Here is a 25126-nt window from a genome sequence, read left to right as displayed (position 1 = left end):
ACACGTGTTACTGAAGAACCGGTATAACAGACACTAAGGTCGATTATGAATGGAGGGCGCTGCTATTGATACAAACGTAAAACATTCTAGAAAATGTAAACATTACTAACGTAATAAGCTTCAGGAACCTTCAAGAAATTACAATGATTTTATGGTAATAGGGATCAAAGTGGCGACCCGTAGCATACCAACCAGTGACGCAACCACTATTTCAGAAGAGATCCAGCACAGATCAAGTAAAGGATATTCATGTTCCATTCGCAGATATGGAGTATAAAACGGGTATTCTTATATGTAACCTGTTATTGATGACTACCAGATTATTAGCGGGTAGGAACTTCTAAATCCTAAAAATGAATCCTGAAAACATTTGATCAGATTTCAGGCGCAGTGAGGTCTAATATTTAGGAATGACTACCATTTTGGGAATAGGAGTTTAACACAGATTCGACTAGTAAAACTGGTGTGTTATCATAGGCGCTACCCACTTCTTTTTACACTCTATGTTACCTGTTAGTCCACACAGTCGAACAGTACTACAGTGCGGATGCCTTGTAAGGAATCTCATTGGACAACGTATTTTTCTAAACGTCCTGTGTTTTATCTACTACTATCCGTCTAGTAAATGTATCATTAAGACTTACTTCCAGGTGGTTTCTTTATAATTTGGGAAGTGCAGGACCAGATGTTCTATGTATAAAGAGCCAAAACTACTTGAAATATTGACGAATCCTGACCCGACATTCGTAAAGCACCGAAACAGCTACGGCGCAGTATGAAAACGTTGTCATAGAGGTAGTCACAGATATTTCCTAACAAAGCTTAGTGTATTCTGCCTGCCGAGAAATCGTCACTGAGTAGTAATTCTGGCTAAGTACTTATTAGAAGTCACCAGTGAGTTATTTTGCCAAATGCTTAAAACGAGAAAAAACTTATGGTTACTTTTTAATAAAAAGATGTAAAGATATCATTTTGTAAGAGTTATGTAATGGTTATTTTCTGCATCCACGCTCCATCTTGTTGGGAACACCAATAATCTACCAAACTAAAAAAAAAAAAAAAAAAAAAAAAAAAAAAAAAAACACGAGCTTACCTAGTATCGGACCAGTTTAGTGACTGGATTTAAGAATTCCTTGTAGATAATACATAACATGTCGGTCTTAACAGAACAAAATTTACGGATGTAGAGGTAATTTCCGGAGTACCCCAAGGAAGCTTTACAGAACCGTCACTGTTGAAAGTGATGTAGTAGAAACACTCGGAAGTCCTCTAAGACTGTTTACGGATGATGTGATTGTCGACAGGGAAGTAGCAACGCCAGAAGACAGTACCTATCTGCAAAATGTCCTGCAGAGAATTGATGAATGAAGCAGACTCCGGCAGTTGGCCCTTGATGTAAGTAAATATAATATACTGCGCATACATAAAACAGCAATCCGCTACCGTACACCTAAACCAGCAGTGAAAAATTCGTAGAAACAGAATCTATCGTAAAGTATCTAGGACTAACTATCCCCAGAGCCCTTAAGTGGAAAAACCACATAAGTCAAACAGTAGGAAAAACAGATGCCAGATTGAGATTCATAGGAAGAATATTAAGGAAATGTGACTCATCCACGTAGGAAGTCGCTTATAAGGAGCTTGTTGGAAATATTCTTGACCGTTGTTCATCAATCTGGGATCCTCACCAGGTTGGAGTGATAGAAGAGATAGAGAAGATCCAACTAAGAGAGGCGCATTTCATCATAGGTTTGTTTAGAGGGCGTGAGAGCGTTACCGAGATGCCTGAACAAACTCTAGTGGCAGAGGCTATAAAAGAATCATTGTGCATCGCAAAGAGGTTTACTATTGAAATTTCGAGTGAGTACTTTCCAGGAAGAGTCCGACAACATATTACTTTCTCCCACATTCATCTCACGAAATGGCCACAATGAGAAAATTCGAGAAAGTGGAGTTAATACAGAGAATTACCGAAGTCAATCTTCCCGCACGCCTTTCACGAGAGGACTCTCCGTCACACACTTTTAAATGGCTTGCGGAGCAAGATGAAGTTTTAGATGTATTCAGAGACTGTGATTCATGTAATTACAATCGGAATATAACATATCGTAGATAACTGTTATTTGATTTTAAAGGAGATCGTTAAGTCAAACTTGTAAATAAATGTTAAAATTACGCATTGCAACATCAATTACCGTTTGACTTTCTACTTCTTTTTAAACCCTTCATGTAATTGTCAAAAGGATTGAGGGATATCTTGTGTCCTCTTACAATAAACATCAAATTTAAAATAGTACATTCACTCCCATTCGGCCTTCCAACATAAATTACTTCCGGTGCCATAGAAAACTTAGGACAGTTTAACTAAACCTTTGTAGGCGACAGTTCACAATTCTGTGAGATGTAATGAAAGAAAAATTTGCATGTAGGTCTAAAAACAAATATTTACTTCTCGTAGCTTAAATGCCTGTTTATGCCATCATTCAACCGTCTAAATTCGTGCTCTGCAAGTTACCGTTCGGTTAGCAACATAATGTACACAGCCTACATCAAATACGTGTGCGAAATCCTTTCTCATTAAAGAATTGAATTTTCCGGGAACCACTCCTTGTACTCCTCTGTAGAAGTTTCAATTTGCTCCCATTCTGCCTTCCTGGGAACACTAATGTTGTACCTCTGTAGAAGTTTCAATTTGCTCCCATTCTGCCTTCCTGGGAACACTAATGTTATATTTTTTGACTCTCCTCGTAAGAGATGTTCGTGGAATTTTCTCATAATGCCTACACGTTTTCTATTAACCTCCACAGTGGAGCTCTCGCGCTGACTAAATAAACCCTGTGATCGAACCTCCTCTCTTGTTAATCCCGCTTGATTAAAGAAAGCAGAGAGGTGAAGAACACTGAGATATGAGCGGACCGGTATTTTGTAGTCTTTCTCGTTGGAAAATTTGTTACCCTTTCTACGAAACATTTTTCAGGAAATTAAAGTTAGGCCTTAGTTCCTCACACAACAATATTTATGAGATTCTTCCATGCGAAATTAATTCACCTGTCGTTTACTGGGGCTATATCAAATCTTTTCTGTGGTTTTCACTCATTGTATAGCTTTTGCATGTACAGTAGAGGAAACATTAGTCTGTATATTTATTTCATGAATAATGATTTGCGTTTTATTGCAACTACACTTTCTTGTGCAGCTTCCGATTTGTACACTGCAGTTTGTCTGTTATGGTGGTATGAACAGCAATAAACATTAACCACACCAACTTTCAGCTCGCTCCTAGCAGATCGTCAGTTTGCAGCAAACGAATACGTACTGAAGCAAAGATACCGTCTCAGGGAACTCTTTGGGCACTATAAACATGTGCATCTTTGTTAGATTGATCAGATAATGTAACGATTACTTTCAGTGGAGCAGAAACGTAGCTCTAACTGTGGTGTGAAGGTACACTTCCCGAGTGACCGCAAGAGAGGTTAAAACCTATTGCAGATGAGCTGCGCTGCAAGACATGCGTACTTCTTTCGCGAATGGTTTTTTGTCATTCGTATTACCTGCATTATTTGCTAACACCGAGGAACGAATTCCGGACTATTACAGTCACAGAATTTAGATTGTTTAGTTTTCGTGACCCTTTAGTATATAACCACCTTACGATATTTCTACACGTATTCTGTCCATCTGCACTTTCTTGTTTCCCCTTTAAGCTCTTTATATTCTCCTGTACCAATTCTCAACGTGTTTATCAATGTCTTTTTATGGCTATAATCATTTTAAGAGTTCAAGAGCCGCATTTCGCTAACAGTTCGCCAAGCATTATGTGCCTATAGTATGTGTATTGTAGCACCACCATCGTTTTCTAACGGTAATGAATAAAGTAACGACTATTGCAAGAGGCCAGGGGAGCAGGTCAGGTCAGAGCCGACCAAATACAGTTACATCAGGTACACCAAGAACTGCCGTTGCGACCCTGTGCCATGTCCCAAACGTGAGTGTTGCTTGTGATTGGGCGACACAGTTCGGGAAGAAGTGAAATGGTCCATTGGCATAAGTAAGGGGGAATTCCCGTACTACAAAAGGTTAGGATTGGAATAAGTATTCAAACGTCAAACACTGAGTGTTTTACTACTCTTGCTTTTATTCTGAAAGCAATATCATCTGTTGATATACTTGATCTAAATGAGTTATTGTATGCACGAATAAGCCAAGGCTATACACAAAGACAATGACTAACTAGCACCATTCCGTTCACTTAAAAATGTAACTGTTAATACTAACTGAGCCGTTACCTACGACGTGACACGCAGAAGTCCACAGCTAAACGACTAGAGAAACATCAGCTGCACTGCTACTACCGTAAATAATTCTAGATGGCCCTGCCTCGCTACTCTCTTTGGTTTCCTTCGATAATTCAAGTACCAATTCCCTAATGTGGCTGCAAAGGCCCTCTAGGAGCGTCCTGCTTCAGAGTTTTATTGTTTTCCCTTCGCCCATACCAGACCATCACATGGCGTGTTGTTGGGGGCCCTCTGGGTAGCCCAGAGCCGGAATGCGGTCCCCAAAGTATTCCTCCAGGACATCACTCTCCTGCTTATATGGGGTCGAGCTCCGCCTTGCATAACCTCTTGTCGAAATCACAGTTATTTTGGATAATGGGAATGAAATCATCTTCCAAACCCTTCACGTGTCTTTGGTAGTCACCGCGCCATCATGGATCGCACTGATTATACCATGATTGGACATTGCACATCGCACAGTCACCCACTGAGGGTGAAGAGATATCTCGATCTCTAAATGCGGATTCTCAGTCCCGCAAATGCGCCAATTTTGCTTGTTGACGAACACATCCAAATGATGGTGGGCTTCGTCGCTAAACCAAACCACACAGCGCAAATTAATTCCCATCATGCCCCATGGTCAACTTCACAGATCGAATGTCCTAACGCAAACCATTCAGAAACTGTGACGATTTTATTTCATGTAATTCAGTAACTGTCATCCTGTATATTTCAAACATCTCATTCTCCTTCCCTCTCTGTCCAACTCCCTCCCCCCCCCTCTTCCTTACTCGCTACGGTCGCAGGTTCGAATCCTGCCTCGGGCATGGATGTGTATGATATCCTTAGGTTAGTTAGGTTTAATTAGTTCTAAGTTCTAGGGGACTGATGACCTCAGAAGTTAAGTCCCATAGTGCCCAGAGACATTTGAACCATTTTTCTTCCTTACCCATCTGCCGACTACTCTTCTTCATCTTCCAACTGTCTCCCACACCTCCTCCTCCTCCCTCTCTCCCCGTCAATATCGTCCTCCCCATTTCTCTTTGGGTATCTCCTTCTTCTCCATCTATCTTCTCAGCCATGCCCACTAGCACATATAGCCCCTGGAATACATTTCTGTACTACCTGCACAAAACACTTATCACGCAGGATGGCCTAGATACCATGGGTTACCATCTCTTCTCAACCCTATCCACATCCCTTTGGGTGCTAGGTGGTTCTTACCCACATAGTTTTTCCTTCCAGACAATATCTATTACATATGTCAAATTTGATTGAAATTGATGCAGCACACACGTACACACACGCAACCACACACACACCCACCCACCCACCCACCCACCCACCCACACACACACACACACATCACACACACACACACCACACATACACGAACACACATCCATGTTTGTAATTGTGTACGATTACTGTACTAGGTGTCAAGGTCATTTGATAAACTGTGGGCTAGTTCTTGGTTTGTGGTTTCTCATGTGTGCAATCAGATTTATTACATTGCCCACATTATGCGATAAAACAAATTTGTAGTGTGTGTGCCTACACTAGCCCCAGCCACTTTCCATTCTCACCATCATCCTACACTACAAGATGATATTTTATATTTTATTTTGGTCGGTCCTTGCATTAGTGTCATGTGAAGTTAGTGTATACAAAACACAGAATGTACTTCCTACATGGTAAAAACTTTCTACAGGAACATCTGAAAAGAAAGCAACTGATGATTCTATATAATCATTTTGAAAGGCATTACTTTCTAAATTCATCATCATGCGTGTGGTATAAAAAAGGTGCATCAATATGTATGTGAACGCCTATAAACGCCTGAAGTAGTCATTCTAAAACTAACACGACACGTCAGGGCTTTAACTGCAGCACACGAAATAGACGGAACAGGAAGCCAGGCCTTGTTAACTCTGAAGCAGGACCTCAGGTCGAGCTTTCATAGCCTAACTGAGCTAGGCTTGCTATCACCATTGCAGGATAATCCTACTGATACAATGAGAGATGGCACCGTAATGAATAAACCGCCGCTGATGTTAACATTCTTAACTGCTGCTGCAATCGTTCACTTTACTTTCAGAAGAAAATATAGACAATTTACTTTGCTATTTTCCGTAATCATTGCCCAGAGCGAATGGATCAACGATGAGCTTGGACGGGTGCCATGGGACGTCCTCCTCAAACAAATACAACGACAATAATGAACAAAATGAGATAAAAAAGTGCTAAAGTGCCAGACTACTAATCCAAACTCTCCGGGGGTCGATCCTCCATGAGTTCTAGGATTTGTGTCCGTCATGTATCACTTATTTCACCTCTGATAAACTTTGTTGAAATGAAAAATTCTGAGTTACATTGTGGTTCGGAGTAAGTCGCTATAAAGACTGGTTAAGTCAGTTCAAAGGTCGGAGGAAGGCAACAGCATGCCACCTCCAGACAGGGTCACGTCTAGTAAAGCACTTTGATGTTCAAAAAAATCTTTGGATTGATGACTGCTTTACTTGCAGGTAAACACTTGTACGCGATTAAGTCCAAGACAAGTGCATTTGAACAATCTCGCAGCATAGCAGCGAGCATAATTTCATGTCTTGCACCATTTTGCTGAATGATGTGTTAGACACACTCGCATGCGCGCCTATTTATTTACTTTTGTGTATGCCTCTAACTTATTTCTATATCCTTGTTTGATGTCAAAATACGTTGTATCTAGCTACTTTGCTATATACTCCATAGCTGTAGCGTGCATTTCATTAATAGAAAATTTTTGACGAGTATGCCTAGTTAATGTAACGAAGTTAACCTTAATTGAAGTGATGGACGCTACAGAATCTAACTAGGCGGTCAGTCCACGACAAGAATGCGTCATAATGAATAAAATTAATTAAATTATCCAAAGTTTAGTTCTCATCAGTTCAATACCTGACTGCACGAGTAGTGCTTATAATATGTGGAAAATCGATACGACAGCCATGAGCAATAAAAATAAAATGTGAAAAAGCTAACATTCGAGGAAGGATCGGAAAGTAAAGGACAATTTTTTTTTCTACCCTGGTGTTGCAGCTGGAACATTGAAATTTCACGATGATATAGTTTGAAGTTTGCTCTACGGAGGGTATTTTGTTTTCATGTGCAACTACGAAACGAACATGGTGAGCATATTACTGTTGTCAACTTGTGATGAGTAGCGAAGTGTAACTCGATATCTGTGGGTCAGAGGGCATAAGTTGGTTTAAATTCACAGGGACATGCGTTTCGTGTGCGGGAACGACTGTATAGGCTGCGGCATTGTCTCCAGGTGCTGTGCATTCTTCCAAGCGAGCAGTGTGTACCTTAATGATTCACCATTCTCTGGGCGGCCGGTAACAGCTGCAACCACGCAGAATGTCGGAGCCAGCAATTTTGAACGACCGGCGTGTGCAACTGTGAACCTTATCGCAGCAATTCAACATTTCCTGTGTTGCGGTCTACGATATTGTTTGAGACACGTTGAAATTTCGTAAAGTTAGTGCTCGCTGGGTGCCTAAGAACCTGACAGGCAACAAGGGCCAGCGAATGATGACAAGTCTGCGTAAGCTTGAATAAATTAACGCGTGGCGTCGCAGAAGGGCATGACTTTTTCTAAGGAATCGTCACTGGTGATAAGCTGTGGGTATAGCACTATATGCCGCAGACAGAGCAGACATCTATAGAGTGGAAACTTGCCGATTTTCCAGTACGAAAAAAATTCAGAGTGACTCAGTCTGCCAGAAGTGTGCTTGTGACAGTCGGGACCTTGCACCGTTGGACTTTCACCTGTTTAGTCCCATGAAAGAAATTCCTGGCCGGCGAGTGCTTTGAGACACATGTGCGAAAGTGAAATCAGCAGTCCACAGATGGTTATTCTCAAATTAAACGGACTTCTAGGAACAGAGCTTATTGAAACTGGTACCACGACGGGAGAAATGTGTTGATAACCTTGGTGACTATCTAGAAAAGTAGGTAAAAGATGTAAGTTCAGTTGTGATTTTTTTTGTTTTGTTACCTATTAAACTCTTTGGCAATAAACCTATTAGACATGACATTCCGATTCTCCCTCGTATAATCTATAATTTGACAGGATTAATTTTTATACCCGTTTATGCATTACAGTTATCGTAGAATAGAGAAAGTTTGAAGGGTCTGTCGATTAATACACTGTCAGCCATATTCGGTGTCAGTGAAACCTAATTTTTCGGCAAGAACACTTTTAACATGGCTTCCATCAGCAAAAATGGACTTTGTGCCAATTCTTTGCTGTCAGAAAACGTAATGTCGCAGAGTATACTTAAATCGGGAAGCAATGTCGACACGGCAGCCGGGCTTACCTTGTAGCCGCGCAGGTTGTCGACGACGCAGGCTAGCAGAGCGTCCCTGCCGACCGTCACCGTCACATTGGGAATGGGCTCCGCGAACCTCGGCAGCTGGGCCTCTGAAACACACCAACCAAACGTCTCCTCAGTGGCGTGCACAACTATTTCCAGCTCAGACACTGGGGCTGTTTCAAACAAGCATTATCTCTTTTTTGAAATTTTCAGTGACTCAAAGTAACACAATGTACTTTTAATTAATTTTTTAAAAAATGATAGCTGCATTGTTGCGTCGCGTGGGCCCACAGGGAATATTCTGATGCAAGAAAAAAAAAAAAGCACACACATTAAATAACCAGGTGGTTATAATTAAAATGTCGCTTTCACGGAGGTCCCGTGTAGGCTGTAAATGTCGTATGGCAGCGAAACTTGGTACATATGCTACTGCGTGAATGTGGAGCCGATTTACACTGAAAAAATTAGTTCCAATTTTGGTCATCAGGTGCAGATCTGCCGCTGTAGAGCATCTCTTCGACGTCTCAGGTTCTCATATTGAACAAATTGTTTATGCGGTTAGTAATAATAGAAATCAACATTATGCTTTTTTTAATTGTTTGTCCTTTTCCGACCACGTCCCATTCATAATACACTACATACGTCTCTCTTGCACTCACAACGCCAGATATGAACCTGGTGACTAAATTTAGGATTAGTTTTTTCTAGCGTAAATCGGTTCCGCCATAACCCATTAGCGTATCTAGCCAGTTTCTATAATTGCAGTCTACTCTGGGTAACAGTGACTAGGCGCTGTTTAGTTATAACAACCCGGTATTTTTGACGGTATTGTATGCGTGTTATTTCTCCATCATACTGCATTCTGTGTCAAGTTTAGACACGTCAGAATCATTGCTTATCCAGTTTATTTTTACTGGCTTTCTCTTATTCCCACATCTAAAACCGACAACAAAGCTCTACCCTAATGAAACTTTATCTACATCAGAAACGTGATAGTTAAAACTACTTGTGCATTCAGATACTGAATGAGGGATATGTCAGGACCACATTCCGGTGTTGATACTTCCCGAGTCACTACGAAGTATTCAGTTGTATCGGCTACATTCTCTGTAATAATTTTAGTTGTGAGCTTCACATGAAAACATCAGAAACAGTTTCTCATCAGGCATATTACACAAGGATCTCTTCATCTGATTATCCTGGCATCTAGAAGTAATAGAACTAATTACATCACAAATATAAAGTTGTAACCATGTGCATCCGCTCCCAGTGAATCCATTTGAAACCCTTTAAAAGTATTCCCTACAGGAGACACTAATATCCTAGATGTTCGCTAAGTGTACCTACAACACAATCATATTTCATAAAGTATTAAATTTTTCAAGAATGAATAACCATAAGAAGCTACAACACACATTAAACATTTTACGCTTGTTGGAAATCTGTGTCCTGCCATGGACTTACGCGTTAAACACAACACAGCAGTGTCTTGTGAACCACTTGGGCATTCGTAGACATCTTGTAATCACTGAAGAAATACAGTGAAATCGTATGATCACTGTGAGTGGAAAGGGATATTATATTTCTTTATTTATCGTATGATGATGCACGTTCACTTGACAGATGCAGATGTTTTGTTCTACCTCCATAGTTAGATGATGCTGAAAAAGATTGTTGTACTTTCCATGTGTGTTATGAGCAGAAGAACAGCAAATGTTGCTTTTTTTAACGGCCAGAAGAAAGTTATCGAGACACAAGCGGCAGACTTCATAGAAACTCTGAAAGTGGCGATGGTGTAGTGTGTTTTTGAATACTGAGTTAACACAAGACGCCACAGATATAACAGAGAATGAATATATTTGTGGGCAGAGTACAGGTATCTGAACAACTGGACTGGAAGGTGCTAAACCATTTTGCATTTACTGAGCGTGTATAATTTGGTGGATAACTACGCTGTAGCGTTCTGGTCGTGGGTGGACATAGCTTTAGGATATAAATGGAAAAGAATAGTAGAAATACCACACAGAGTTTCTGATAGCACATTAAAAAGTGTGCTTTATAGCTCAAAAGCATTTATAGTGCTGGGGCAGCGTCCGTAAGTGTAGCGAAATCTTGATTACCAATAATTCATTGATTGGACCTGGAATATTCTAAATTGGGTAAATGGTGTATATACGCTGACGAAAGCGATGAATGAATGTTTGTACTAATGTCGGGATTCGAAACCGGGTCTCCCACGCACTAACCACTGCGATGAACATTGCGTCACCCTGCCGCAGTGGCTTTGCACGACTGCACCGACTACATTAGTACGCCTCCCTCCTCAATCCTAATTCCCGTTCATGCCTCAGCCCACTTGGTATTCCCCGTAAACTTGAGCAGCACTGCAGAGGCTCTCCAGCTGTATTGGGATAGCATCTCGGCTTTGAACGAAACTGGGAATCCTGCCTGAACAAAGGCGTAGGTGCTTCAGTGAAATGAAACTATTTGGTTCCAGAGACCTCTTCCAAGTCTCATACATCTCTGATGTATATTGCAGACAGAGGGGACGTATGAAAATTTGTACCGAGGCCGGGGTTCGGATCCAGGTACATATTTTCATTCGTCTGTCTCTGCAGTCTGCACTTATATATATATATATATATATATATATATATATATATATATATATATATATATATATATATATATAGGGTCCACAGGAAAAAGAGGGTAAGTCAGAAGACAGTTCTTCTTAATTTTTCAGGAAAGTAGATTTTAACACCAAACCCTCTGTACCAAATGCAGTTTTCAGCCAGTCCTCTTAAAATTTATGTTAAGAGTAGCCTTCCTTATAGTCGTTAGATACCACTACAACCATTTTGTGTAAACGTACTGTAACAACCTAAGGGAAATATTATATCGAATAACTTCAGTTTTTTGTAGGGGAAAAGGGGGTAGGTCAATATAAAAGGGGGAATGTCAGTAAATCTGTTAACTCTGTTAAACCTAATACAATTAGAACTAACTACCAGTATCATTTAAGATGCCATTAATAATGTAACAAATGAATGGGCAAAAATAATTTAGTTACGAAAAAACCATAAAAGTCATAAGATAGAAAATTATTGACTAGAATTAATTCTTTATAAACAGATCGAAGTTTTGTAGGCCCATACAGTTTCATTCATTGTTTATTCATTTCTGTCCTGGGTCTGTTTCTTAGCACTTGCACTTATTGGTTTAGAAAAACAGTGTCATTTTCATGACACAATTTCTTGTTACGCTTTTGGCCTTTTCCAGTTTTGGCAGCTGGGAAAAAAACTGCTTAGCCTCTTCTCCGCAAAACATCTTTAACTGTTGTATGTCTGCTTACTTGTCATAAGTAATAGGTCGGATCGGCAGATATCGTTTGACGTCCGCCCAACCTCTCTGATTTGGTTCGAGCCTCATTCGCGTGTCTGTGAGTAATGGAGCAACATCGTAGGCATGCATTCGCAGAATACAACAATATGGTCCTACTGAATGGCGAAGGTCACGGTAATGGAACGGCTGCTGGTCGCCTTTATCAAGATCAGTCTCCACGACGTCCGGCTTCATCGCATTGCCTTTTCGCCTCAACTACGCAACGGCTTCGAGAAAAGATACCTTCACCGTCAGCGTGACTGTGGTGCTCCGAGGCGAGAGTCGGCCGCTGTGGCCGAGCGGTTCTGGGCGCTTCAGTCCGGAACCGCGCTGCTGCTACGGTCGCAGGTTCGAATCCTGCCTCGGGCATGGATGTGTGTGATATCCTTAGGTTAGTTAGTTTTAAGTAGTTCTAAGTCTAGGGGACTGATGACCTCAGATGTTAAGTCCCATAGTGCTTAGAGCCACTTGAATCCGAGGACATGCCATACACCCGAACTGGAAGAGGTTGTTTTGTATCACCCTGAAGAGAATCCATGAACGAGTACAAGGGTAATTTCTTTGGCTGTTAATGAGTGGAACTGTAAAACAAGTTATGTACTGCGTCGTGTCTCATCAATTCTTAATAAAAGTGGTCGCGTTGCCAACATGTTTTCAAATGGTTCTAGCACGGAAACTGATCGTTTCCGTACATGGGTCCGTTTCAAAATATTACCTACTCACTCCCTTCTACTAGTCCTAGCAGTTAGTAACAGTGAGTTACGAACACCTTGTATACATCATAGATGTTTGAGTTTTGAAAAAGGTCTCTGGAACCATAGAGGTTCTTCTAGTTACAGCACCTGTGCCTGGGTTAGGGGCAGGGTCTCTTGCTTCGTTCGATGCTGAGGTCCCTTTCCAGTGCAGCTGGAGGGCCTCTGCAATGCTGTAAGACTTTGGGGGGAATAGCAAGTGGGACTGAGGTGTGAGTGGGAATCTGGATTGAGGAAGGAGTCGTGCTAAGATAATCCGTGCAGTTGTGCGAACCCTAATCTTCAGCTCAATAGACTGTGCTTGGGTGGCCCACTACGCCACCCAAGCACAGACTATTGAGCTATATGTCATTTGGGTAAATCATATTTATTAGACCCACTTGTATTCGTATGTATCCTTTCCGGTAATTATTCTAACGCTTTGTTTGCTTCAAGTGTTCGTTTACTTTGTGTTGTGACCGAGCCTGTACATCGGATAATCTCCCAGTAGGAAAGTGAGTGTTTATCTTGACCGCTATTCTGTTTCTTTTACATATTTCTTCGAGGAAGTTGACATGGTTCTGAGCAGTAATATCACGTCTGTTATGGAGGCTGCTAGACATGACTCCAGTGTAAATTAGAGGCGCTTGTTAACAGAATAGAGCAAAGTTAATCTGAAAGCACTTCTCCACAACGATAACAAATTTCCTTCTGTTTTGATTGCTCGAGTAATTAATGTGAATGAGACACGTAGAAAATATATTTATCCAGTACTGAATACACAAATGGCGTGTACTTGGAAATCTCGAGGCAACCGCAATTCTTCTTTGCATACAGCTCGGGTACAGAAGGCACTATCGCCTTATATGCCACTGCGGTACCAGAGAGAGGAAAGAAAAGAAAATCATGCGAAAATTTCGTGTTTTCGGAATGAACTACCGTGTGACCAGACGAAAGTCAGGAAGGACTGTTTGTGGGACCTCAAAGTAGAGAATTTATGTTTAGTGAATTTTTCCTTATTTTATTGAGTAATTTTGAAAGAATGGCATGGGTACTTTCACAAATGTCTGTAAGAACTTCTTCGCCAATCTTAGAGCAGAGAAATATCGGAATATCTACAAGAACTACTGAGATCATATCACGTTATGGAATTTAACATGTCACTTGTAGTATATTTCTTGAGTAATAATTTGAACTTCTTACCGGATGACTGTGGTGTTGTTAACGACGAACATGGATAACGGTTTCATCAGGATATCTGATAAATGAAAAACCGTCATCTAGGCATCAGGAATACCACAGTATTGTACATTATTGCTGGTTCTTATAAAGTGACGTTGTTGAGGCATTGTGTCTCATGGAAAGCATGAAGAATATTCTTCGTTATTATTTTTTTGTTTCATTTTTGTTCACTCTTACGTTACTCGTTTCTTAGTGACTATTGTGCACTAACAGATTTGTTAGTGTTTCGTATTTGCAAGTCTTGTTGCGGGACGACACAGACCGCTGTAATCATCTACCAGAAATCATTATTACAAGAAAACTGAGGCGGGGTAGAAATTCTAAAATCAGATATGGATTTAGGGCCGCATTATCTAGCAAAAACAGGGCATATTGTTCTTGTAATTTAAAACACGATTTCTTTGTTGGCAAGTGTTTCTGTACGATAACTTCAGTTTTATTGTTAGGGCACGCGGTAATGCACATAATATGGAATCCAGCTACGAGATATAGAGCAGTAAGCTAGTCAGTCTATTCCGACATAGACTTTTATGGAAACGTGAAGGATCTTATACGTTGTGTTCTGAAATACTAATCACCAGGTTTAATAATTGTTTAGCGATACCTCTCTCAGTAATGGGCTTATGGTATTAAAGAGATGGTTTCCCATATTCAAACAATATTTCCGGTCGCGATTCATATGTTTTAAAGAGTCGTTAACTGTATATCTTGCATTAACAATTATTTTATTTTGCTAGCTGGTAAATACGAATGCTATACGCAAAGACAAAATTTCGTGGCGCATACATTACAGGTATATTGGTACAAATGTCTGTTAATGAACATTCAAATAATACATTTTTCAAACAAACCAACAATATTGCCGAAGAGAAGAAATGCCAGCCACTGTCGTCTTATTTAAATGACAGTAAATTAGGGCAGATTATCTTTTTAATTCCACATCTGCAATATCTTTCTCTAATTTTCAAACCTTGCTGCCCTTCATTAACACTATATCTAGACAATATCAGAAAAATCTTAAGTTTTAACTTTAGCTCCAATACTTTTTCTAAATTTGAAGTGAAGGCATGTGGAGCCTACACAGTCTCTCTTCTAACACAAATTTGTGATGCACTATTGGCCACCAGGTAATGGGCGCCGTAGTAAAGTCCGACAGCCGACTAGAATTGTAAAAGGACAGTAGGCTACTGTGGACTATCGTAAATAAGATTAGACTACGGAATGTTTCCTTGGTGCTTTGGTCTTTTGAGATCGAAACCGCATTACTTGTACATTAGGTGTAGTGCATACCTATCAGGCGTTGCTGTATTCCGATCCCTTTCTTTGCGTCCCTAGAAATTCCCCGGTGAACCGTCTAGAAAGTGGGAGATGACATGTAAAGGGTTGGGTAGCCTACGGACGTTTTCGTTCCCCCTGTCTGTTACTTAAAAATAAACGGTACTTGTAGAAAAACTGATACTTTCAATGTTTAATTAATGTTTAATTCGAAAATTGTTGATTTGTAACGTGAAATAGAGGAACGTTGTAGTAAAAATAAAAATATAAATTTAACGTAAACTACTAGGAAAGGCAATCACCTCAACATAAATAAATAAGTAAATAAAATTTAGAAAAGAACAAAACAAAAACATATCAATCATCGCTTGGGTACCTCGTTGAGCTTATGTAAAAATGTTTCCATTGTTCATAAACTACTTCCGCACTTATAAATAATAACAAGAAACTCTTGCCTTTCATCACGATGAAGAACATTCCGTTGAGTACAAAGTAACAACAATAATTATGTAGATTATATATGTTCGTGCACGTAAACTACATTTGCATCAAAAGTAATTTCTTTGTTACATAAAAGTACGGAAGTTACGCCATCAACTAATTTTCGTTACGTACATAATGTAATTTATATTCTGTAAGGATGTAAAATACGCAATGTACTACCACTGTACAATGGGCGGCTCTAATTATGTGTAAAACAAGCAAACCAACAAAAAAACAAAGAGGGGTCGTCTGCTCCCAGTTCCTCTCTCACACATTCATTTATGTGTCTTTCCCTACCAATACTATAGGTAAGACTACCATTTACTACGTCATTTATGTAATGTACCAAATCTGCCGAACCGTAGTTTTCGTAGACAGCAACGCCGCAGCTGATGCGAGCTTGCTGTGCTGACTTGTTTACACTGCGCTCACTGAGTTCGCAGTGGTGTACAACAGCGATGGTCGTAACTGAATGTATTTGAGGGTCACAATGGCTAACCTAGACGCACTGTGGTCTAGGAATTCTTGGGTAGTTTATTCTCCTAACAGGTGCCCTTATTTTGTGAAGTGTGTGTCACCAGCTATTCGAAGTGCGACATTCACCAATTTTGAACAGCTCATAGAGAGTATAATACAGTGTACCCGGGCCACCTATGCCTCAGTTTGATGTATTGAAACACTGTTGTGTGATATTTATGTTGGTAACTAATAGAACTGTTTTACTGTACTGTATTAGAAGGTTCAGCCAAAATTTCATCACCAATATAGTTAAGTAAATAAATTTCTTTGTGAGAAATTCTGTAATACTAGAAGAATCGCATGTAGTGTTACAACTAGTTCTTGTCACGATGCCAGTGCTTGTTACCGAATGAATCCCAGAGTAAAGCAGTTCAGTGCAATGTTGCAAAGTGGAATTTGAGAAAGAATGTGAAGCAGAAAAGAAAAGATACACTAGAAATTCAGATCTGTTTTGATAATAATCGACATATATATTTCTAATCATTCATGAAATATCACCAAAAAATAACAATCACGCTGAAAAAATTTAGTTCTTCCCTGTACTAATTTAAATTACATATTCACGGAAACTATTTCTTTGCTGTTACTTTTCAGACAGTAACAAAAACTATTGCCATCAGTTTCAGAAACGTTTCCGAAGGCCCAATGCTACATAGTAACTGTACCGCGGAAAGGACTCCAAAAATTAGAAGTCTATAAATGACTACAAAGGGCGTGAGTCCACCAGAAACAAACATGAACAGTGTGTTCCTGATGTCGTGTGAAACATAAGAGAGTTATCTATGCGGGTAAATAAAGAACAACTGTTTTAAAGTAAATAGATAAATTAATTGCATATAATCAGTTATGATGTAAAGCGAAAACCTATGTTACGAAAGGCATTTGCGACACCATAAAGTACCGAAGCATGGAAAGGAAGTCTGGAGGTTGGCACCGAAGAGCGTCTTTCCTGAAAGGTTTCTACTGCCGCAGAGATTGCGACTTCGCGGTTATCCTTATCTGAATTCTGGAGCCTTCGTTGCTGATTCAGTCAACCTGCAAACGTGCCTGTGAGTGGGTGCTGGAAATACATGAATGCTTCGTAAGGTTAAAGGTCGAAGAAGCCGCCCAGCTCATCCTAGTACGCTTCTCTCAACGCAACAGGCTGAAGTCGTATTTTATCACCAGCATATGCACAGAAAACTGAAATGCTAATAAACGCAAGTTTCAATTTCTGCAAGGCCTCTCGAGGTACCCCGTCGTTAAAAAAAGAAATTTTTCCGTGTAGGCATTTAATAACTTTCCTCCCTTCTCAGAACCTACACAAGCTACACAAGGAAATTCTCAGAAGCCGCGCATATTTATGGGGGCATGAGGTTGTGTCCGCGTGGTGTACGTGTTCGCGTCTCTTGTATTTCAACTTTGTGTTATCTACAAGGTTCTGCGAATTTCTCATTAATTTACTAGAAGTGTTTTCTGTGATGTTCTATGTAATGTAAATACAAGGGTGCTGTCTCTTAAGAATGCGTTCGTTCGATTAACTTTATCTGCAAGGGAACCTGCGTTACCTGCAGTTAAGATATTTGCACCTTCTTGTCTAGTCTTGTATTTTACATGTTATAAAGATTCCACTATGAACAGAAACAGTTATCAAGTAGGACTGGCATGAGGGTTTTACTAAAAAGTGAGAGTGATGAAATAACATTTACCTCCTCTTGAGGACTGTTGTAGTGGATCATTTGTAAGGTGATGTCGTTAATGACTGGACATAGAACTTTCCCCTTTGTCTTGAACAAGACGACCAGCACGCGACAAGGGAGGAAAGCTGCGTTTAATAGAGATGACGTAGGGATTATATGCGCGTCCGTTTTTGTAAACAAACAGTGGTGTGCGAGCCAGATACAGCCGACAATTGCCAGTGGAGCGCGCTGTGGTCGTGTACACCATGCTGAGACACGCGCATCGTATGCACAAGCCGGGTCGTTCCTGTGTGTTCAGCTGAACGGTAGAAATCAAGTCAGCGCGGTTCAGGCTGAATAACACATCCCGGCTTTTGGGCGGTACTGCAGAAGTGTGTCGAACGCCTCCCGAAAGTCAAGGAACACGGCATCTACCTGGGCGCCGGTATCTACAGCTTTCTGGGTCTCGTGGGCGGACATAGCCAGCTGGGTTTTACAAGATCATTGTGTCCCGAACCCATGTTGATTTCTGCAGAAGAGATTTTCAGCCTTCAAAAATGTCACATCACGCGAACATAAGATTCTACAACAGAAGACCGACGTCAAAGACATAGGCCACCAGTTTCGTACCTCTGTTATGCGACCCTTCTTCGAAACTGGACTGACCTGTGCCATTTTCCAATCATTAGAAACGCTTCGCTCCTCCATAAACCTGCGGTACGCTGCTGCTGCAGGAGGGACAAATTCCTTCGTATACTCTGTGCAAAATCGAAATTGTATGCTCTCACGATCAGTGGCCTTTCTTCTGTTTATAGTGCTACAACGATGAAAAATAATATTACGACGATGCCAAACCTTATTTTCATGATATATAGAAGAACTGACGATATTAAAAATGTAATTATAATTTTATAATTTTAATTTTTGTGCTCAGTGAATCAAAGACTTTCTAGTGCACGGAATAAACTAACATTGTTTGTACTACGAAACTATATATGATTGTTAAGTGAGAACTGATTCTATGTAAGACATTTTGTCAGGGAGGATTTTGTTCTCGTACTGGTCGGTAGAGAAAGAAAAGTTTCTTATTCGATGTATGTAATGTGAATGTATAAAGGCTATAAAAATGAGAGAGAGAGATAATCCTTGGGAACAATCACCATATTGAAGGAAAGGTAACTACAAGTTATTCAAAACAAATATCTCTAAAGTGTACCGTCTTGTGATTTCTAAAGACTGAAAATTGCGGTCTTTAATCTGAACCTGTCCTGAATAACAGCGAAGAACATTTATGTCTTCATATATTTTCTTTGTTTGACCACGGTTGTGATTCGCATGTTACTTCTTGTTACGTGACGTGTTAGAAATATTTTCATTATACGCGCAGAAGTGCACAGAGCTTTAATCGAACCTGAATCTTTCGGAAACGATAACTCTTAATCAGTACAATTACGCGAATACCGTCTAAATCGCAACCGTGATCACAAAAGTGTTTCCTGGACCTGATTTTTATAAATTTGTAGACCTGAAAGCGAACGGCATTGCACCATCGCTGGCTCGCAACAATTGAAAGAAAACAAACCAGGGACTGAACAACTTTAAATTTTAACGCCGTCAGCATTACGAAATCTGAACGACGTAAGTTAATTAATTAAATATTAACAGGAAGAGAGATATTAAACGTTAAAGATTAAATCATAGCAAGAATTGAAAGCATTTTAGCTTCATTACGTTTCTTTGCATTAGTATCAGATAACATCATATCTATTTAAAAGACAGTGCGTAAATAAAATTGCCCCCTTTTATAATTATTATTATAGCAATTCATGTTGAGCGGTATCAGTTGCTTTTGTATCCCTTGGTCACTTATTTCGATATGCCATTTTGTCGTTCGTGCGAGGATTTAAATGAGGAACTACCGTGCGATCTTGCTATGTGAAACATTTGTTGAGAAAAGACGTTCAGTATTTCGGCTTTTTCAGTGTTATCTTCAATTTCATTGAAATTACTGTCAGTGAACGGATGCCTTCGATCCGTTTACTGATTTAACATGTGACCAGAACTAATTATGATTTTTTTGTCAAGTCTACAGATAGAACTTTTCTGTTGAATTTGTTGAACCATTCACACCTAGTCATCCTTAAGCTAATTTTTCCTTTATTTAGTTTTTGTTTGTCTGTGAAGCTTTAACTACGTTTAAACATACAGTGAAGCTCTCTTTGCCGTCGTAGCGGCTTCCTAAGATGGTTGTCGAACCACGATGGTCTTTTCCCTCCTTACCTCAAAACTTTTCTGTGACGTATTGTACAGTACTTCTGAAATTTTACTGTTGATGTTCAAAATTGTCAGTGCCAAAACTAAACAGACAGATCTCGTTACCATCAAATGAGATCAACAGGCGCCAAGCGCTTGGCAATAGATTACTTAAACAATATGTTCAAAGAGATTCCCAGTGGACAGGACACTGATGTGAGGTTCCAGGATGGCTAAAACTGGAAATAAACAATAGTTTCTTGGCATTTCACAAGATCAATGTTTAGTTTAATTAACCATATGTTACATCTCTAACTTCTACACGTTCTCGATATACCCTTGTCTGGTTATTGGCTGACGCTACATATCTTAAATACCAGATAAACACCCATATTACCAACAAACGTAAATTTCATAGGCATTCTACGACCCGTGATAAAACAGATTAAGTGTCATCTTTACATAATTTACACATACAACGAGTACACACACACATAAGTTTACCAAAAAGAAAAATTTCCTGAAACATCAGCCCTTGCAGAAACTTGAGCTTGCGTTACTTGGTGTGAAGTTAACCGATAATTTCTAAAAATATTTTATCTTAAATAATTACAAATTGATGATGAAAATACTTTTTAGTTATTATCTTTATTGTTAGACACATCTCAATTTATGAGAATAACTAAATGTACAGTATTCCAAAGCTCTATGTAAATACTAACAATTTTCAGAGGGTCCGATTTTTTATCTTTTTTACTGAACTAAAGCTTTTATTTGTGTGACTGGCATTTAAAAATTCGTGTGTCTAGGTCTTATATATGTCGTGCACTTTTCCAGCGACAACTAGAACAATCACAAAAGTATGCCTGTTAGCTGTAATTACCTATTTATAGACAAATAAATGAACCCTAAAAGTTATTTATAGAATCGGTATATAGTCGACCAACTGTTCTCGAGCGATTGTTTTATGGATAAGCATTGGTGAATGCGGCAAGGATATGATATAATGAAAACAGCAAAAATGTGACACAGTTGATGCAGCGCCAAATTGTCTGTAACAGTCTTGTGGTGGTGAGGAAGTAATTGTTGCAAGTGGATGCACGTTATCGTATGAATTTAAGTCGCAGTTCTGTTTGTTGTATTATATTTGAGATCGTGTGACTTTTCAGTGTCAAAATGTCAGTGTGTAGAAACGTAAATCGGGTGAATTGAAGAAATATAGCCAGAATGTTTTATAACTGTGTCTCACAGGAAATTTAAATTGAACATTAGGAGGATTAACCAATTGTATAAAATTTGCAAAGGAACTATGATAAACAGGCGTCATGGTTCGGCGGCGCGGTTCCTTACTGGGATAACCATCAACTACCTGTGACGTCGCAGCAGATCGCCGGCAGGAAAGCCGAGCAGAAACCTACGGTACTGCATCCGCACCAGCCTACATACAACGTAACTATTCTAAAAAACGGCAAAAGGTCTTAATTTTGAATGGAAGCGGAAATATTGGCAAAACTTCGGTATATTCTGGCGTTGAGAATTACGAGAACACGTTTACTGCCTAGCCCGTGCTAATTCTAACACAGTCATGCACAAACCCTTTCATTCACTTTAGCAAGTTTATGGTAACGTATTTTCCGAAATCTGAACAGCTACTAAGCACGGATTGTTCTTAAATGAAAATGCTCGCCAAACTATTAAGTTTATCGGTGTCTAATGCACTCAAGTTTCTGGTCACTGATCTGCTCAAAATGCCACACGGAATTACTGTCTTTTCTCATACACAAAATTACTTTAAAAGTTGTACTTTCTAAAAAAAAAAAAAAACTGGAATAAGTCTGCCTTCACTTTAAAGCACTTTTGAGGAATAAAGCACAACTAAGACCGGCAAACTATAACTTCCTTCGGAGCTCATACTACACACGACCGTACCATTGATAGGCTGGGCACCGACTACCTTAGACTGCTGGAAGCATTCTCTGTCTCCAAAAGAAATGGCGCGCGAAGAATACTCCGTTCTGATTCATCAGCTTTCTTTAAGACCAATTGAAAGATATTATTCTCACGTGTTAGTCCACCCTTCTCATGACTAACCACTCAACAAATAACACACTTTCGAATTGTACTTTTGTCCGAAATAAATATTTAACGTTCTCATACTTTGTTTATACTTTACGTTATTAACTATTTTCATTTGCACTCGAATTAGCTTTCCTTTTACCATAAACCTACTTAACATATTATGATACAAAACTCCCCGTCGTCTGCCTTCACGTTGTCTAAAAAATTTCTGACGCTAGTTCGTACAGCGTTTGTCAGTATAACAACGATCTACATACACTCCTGGAAATTGAAATAAGAACACCGTGAATTCATTGTCCCAGGAAGGGGAAACTTTATTGGCACATTCCTGGGGTCAGATACATCACATGATCACACTGACAGAACCACAGGCACATAGACACAGGCAACAGAGCATGCACAATGTCGGCACTTGTACAGTGTATATCCACCTTTCGCACCAATGCAGGCTGCTATTCTCCCATGGAGACGATCGTAGAGATGCTGGATGTAGTCCTGTGGAAAAGGCTTGCCATGCCATTTCCACCTGGCGCCTCAGTTGGACCAGCATTCGTGCTGGACGTGCAGACCGCGTGAGACGACGCTTCATCCAGTCCCAAACATGCTCAATGGGGGACAGATCCGGAGATCTTGCTGGCCAGGGTAGTTGACTTACACCTTCTAGAGCACGTTGGGTGGCACGGGATACATGCAGACGTGCATTGTCCTGATGGAACAGCAAGTTACCTTGCCGGTCTAGGAATGGTAGAACGATGGGTTCGATGACGGTTTGGATGTACCGTGCACTATTCAGTGTCCCCTCGCCGATCACCAGTGGTGTACGGCCAGTGTAGGAGATCACTCCCCACACCATGATGCCGGGTGTTGGCCCGGTGTGCCTCGGTCGTATGCAGTCCTGATTGTGGCGCTCACCTGCACGGCGCCAAACACGCATACGACCATCATTGGCACCAAGGCAGAAGCGACTCTCATCGCTGAAGACGACACGTCTCCATTCGTCCCTCCATTTACGCCTGTCGCGACACCACTGGAGGCGGGCTGCACGATGTTGGGGCGTGAGCGGAAGACGGCCTAACGGTGTGCGGGACCGTAGCCCAGCTTCATGGAGACGGTTGCGAATGGTCCTCGCCGATACCCCAGGAGCAACAGTGTCCCTAATTTGCTGGGAAGCGGCGGTGCGGTCCCCTACGGCACTGCCTAGGATCCTACGGTCTTGGCGTGCATCCGTACGTCCCTGCGGTCCGGTCCCAGGTCGACGGGCACGTGCACCTTCCGCCGACCACTGGCGACAACATCGATGTACTGTGGAGACCTCACGCCCCACGTGTTGAGCAATTCGGCGGGACGTCCACCCTGCCTCCCGCATGCCCACTATACGCCCTCGCTCAAAGTCCGTCAACTGCACATACGGTTCACGTCCACGCTGTCGCGGCATGCCACCAGTGTTAAAGACTGCGATGGAGCTCCGTATGCCACGGCAAACTGGCTGACACTGACAGCGGCGGTGCACAAATGCTGCGCAGTTAGCGCCATTCGACGGCCAACACCGCGGTTCCTGGTGTGTCCGCTGTGCCGTGCGTGTGATCATTGCTTGTACAGCCCTCTCGCAGTGTCCGGAGCAAGTATGGTGGGTCTGACACACCGGTGTCAATGTGTTCTTTTTTCCATTTCCAGGAGTGTATTTACTTTAGACCACATTCACGTATCATTCACACTACTAAAAACAAATACAAAACTGTACAAACATAAATAAATTAAAAGGCCTTCGAGAAATAAACAGAACAATTCACAGAACATTTTCTTGACCTGTTTCTTGAATGTGTCTGTCCGCTACTGTACTCTGGTGGATGAAAATTAGAACTACGTACTCGACTGAACCCGCTTCAGACTATCTGTCGCTGTGCATGCATGAGTCTTTCTCCCAATACACAGGCTCCAGACAGGAGCGATATAAAGGCCTCAATGGTCGCCATGGTAAAACAAAAGATGGTAACCCAGATTTTAGTGCTAAAGAAAAATACTGAATTTTTTTTATTTCATGACGCAAAATTGTGATCACATTTTTTGTTATTAAACTTTCTTTGCATGTTATTTTGAAATTAGTTCTAAAATTTAATTATAATGCCACATTGATTTTTCAGTCATTGACACAGTTTCAGAAAAATGAAAGTCACCCTACATCACCTCCACCACACCTTTTTTGGAGAAAATCAGGATACAAGGAGTTGGCCTCCAGTGACATTCCACCACAAATGTAACTACTTTTTTTTTAAAATTTTCTAATATTATTTTTTTGTGAATAAAACTTTCTTAACCTGATTACAGCTGATCTACTGTTAGTAAAAAGAATAAAGCAAATTGACCCTAATATATTTTACAAAATCTGTTTAATTAATGATATTTAACATACATAATAAAATTTTTGCAATGATTTCTCAAAATATTATAACCATGGAATTTTTAAGAAAATAAAATTAACATATGTTTTAAATATTACTGAGCGCTTGTGGATAGGGTTGATTGCCTTCAGACAAAATGGTATTTTTCACCGCCTGCAGCCCTCTGAAACGAGTCTTTTTCTTTGAGACAAAGAGGTGCAACTCTGTACAGTCGATGTTGTAGTTGTACAGGATCTGTAGGACTGTTTCGAGCGAGTACATTTCTACTCTGTTATTTTCATCAGTCCACTTGATGTTCTCGAACGACAATATTCTTTCCATTTTGGTATTATGCGCTTTATTGAAAACAAATACCTTGCAGTTATTACAGTGTCAGGGTACTTTGAAGATGAATTTCCTTTAACTTACGTCTATGGTCACAAACTTTTTGTTCGCAGATTATCGGTTTCGGCCTAAAGGATGAAACATCTG

The 25126-nt window shown here is 40.4% G+C and overlaps 1 protein-coding gene across 1 annotated transcript in view; it reads right to left on the bottom strand.

The window, feature by feature from the left end:
* Nucleotides 1-25126, bottom strand: part of LOC124548682 (neurotrimin) — a gene marked incomplete at its 3' end in the record, with an annotated part of 1196053 nt that overhangs the window by 597799 nt on the left and 573128 nt on the right. The window contains exon 4 of the mRNA XM_047125186.1: nucleotides 8636-8739. Within this exon, the coding sequence (XP_046981142.1) occupies nucleotides 8636-8739 (104 nt within the window). The remainder of the gene's footprint in view (nucleotides 1-8635; nucleotides 8740-25126) is intronic.

This window comes from Schistocerca americana, chromosome 1, assembly GCF_021461395.2.
Source record: "Schistocerca americana isolate TAMUIC-IGC-003095 chromosome 1, iqSchAmer2.1, whole genome shotgun sequence".
In the NCBI taxonomy this organism is placed as follows: Eukaryota; Metazoa; Arthropoda; class Insecta; order Orthoptera; family Acrididae; genus Schistocerca; species Schistocerca americana.
The sequence above is the reverse complement of the archived record's forward strand: the minus strand, read 5'-3'. Positions and strand labels throughout refer to the sequence as shown.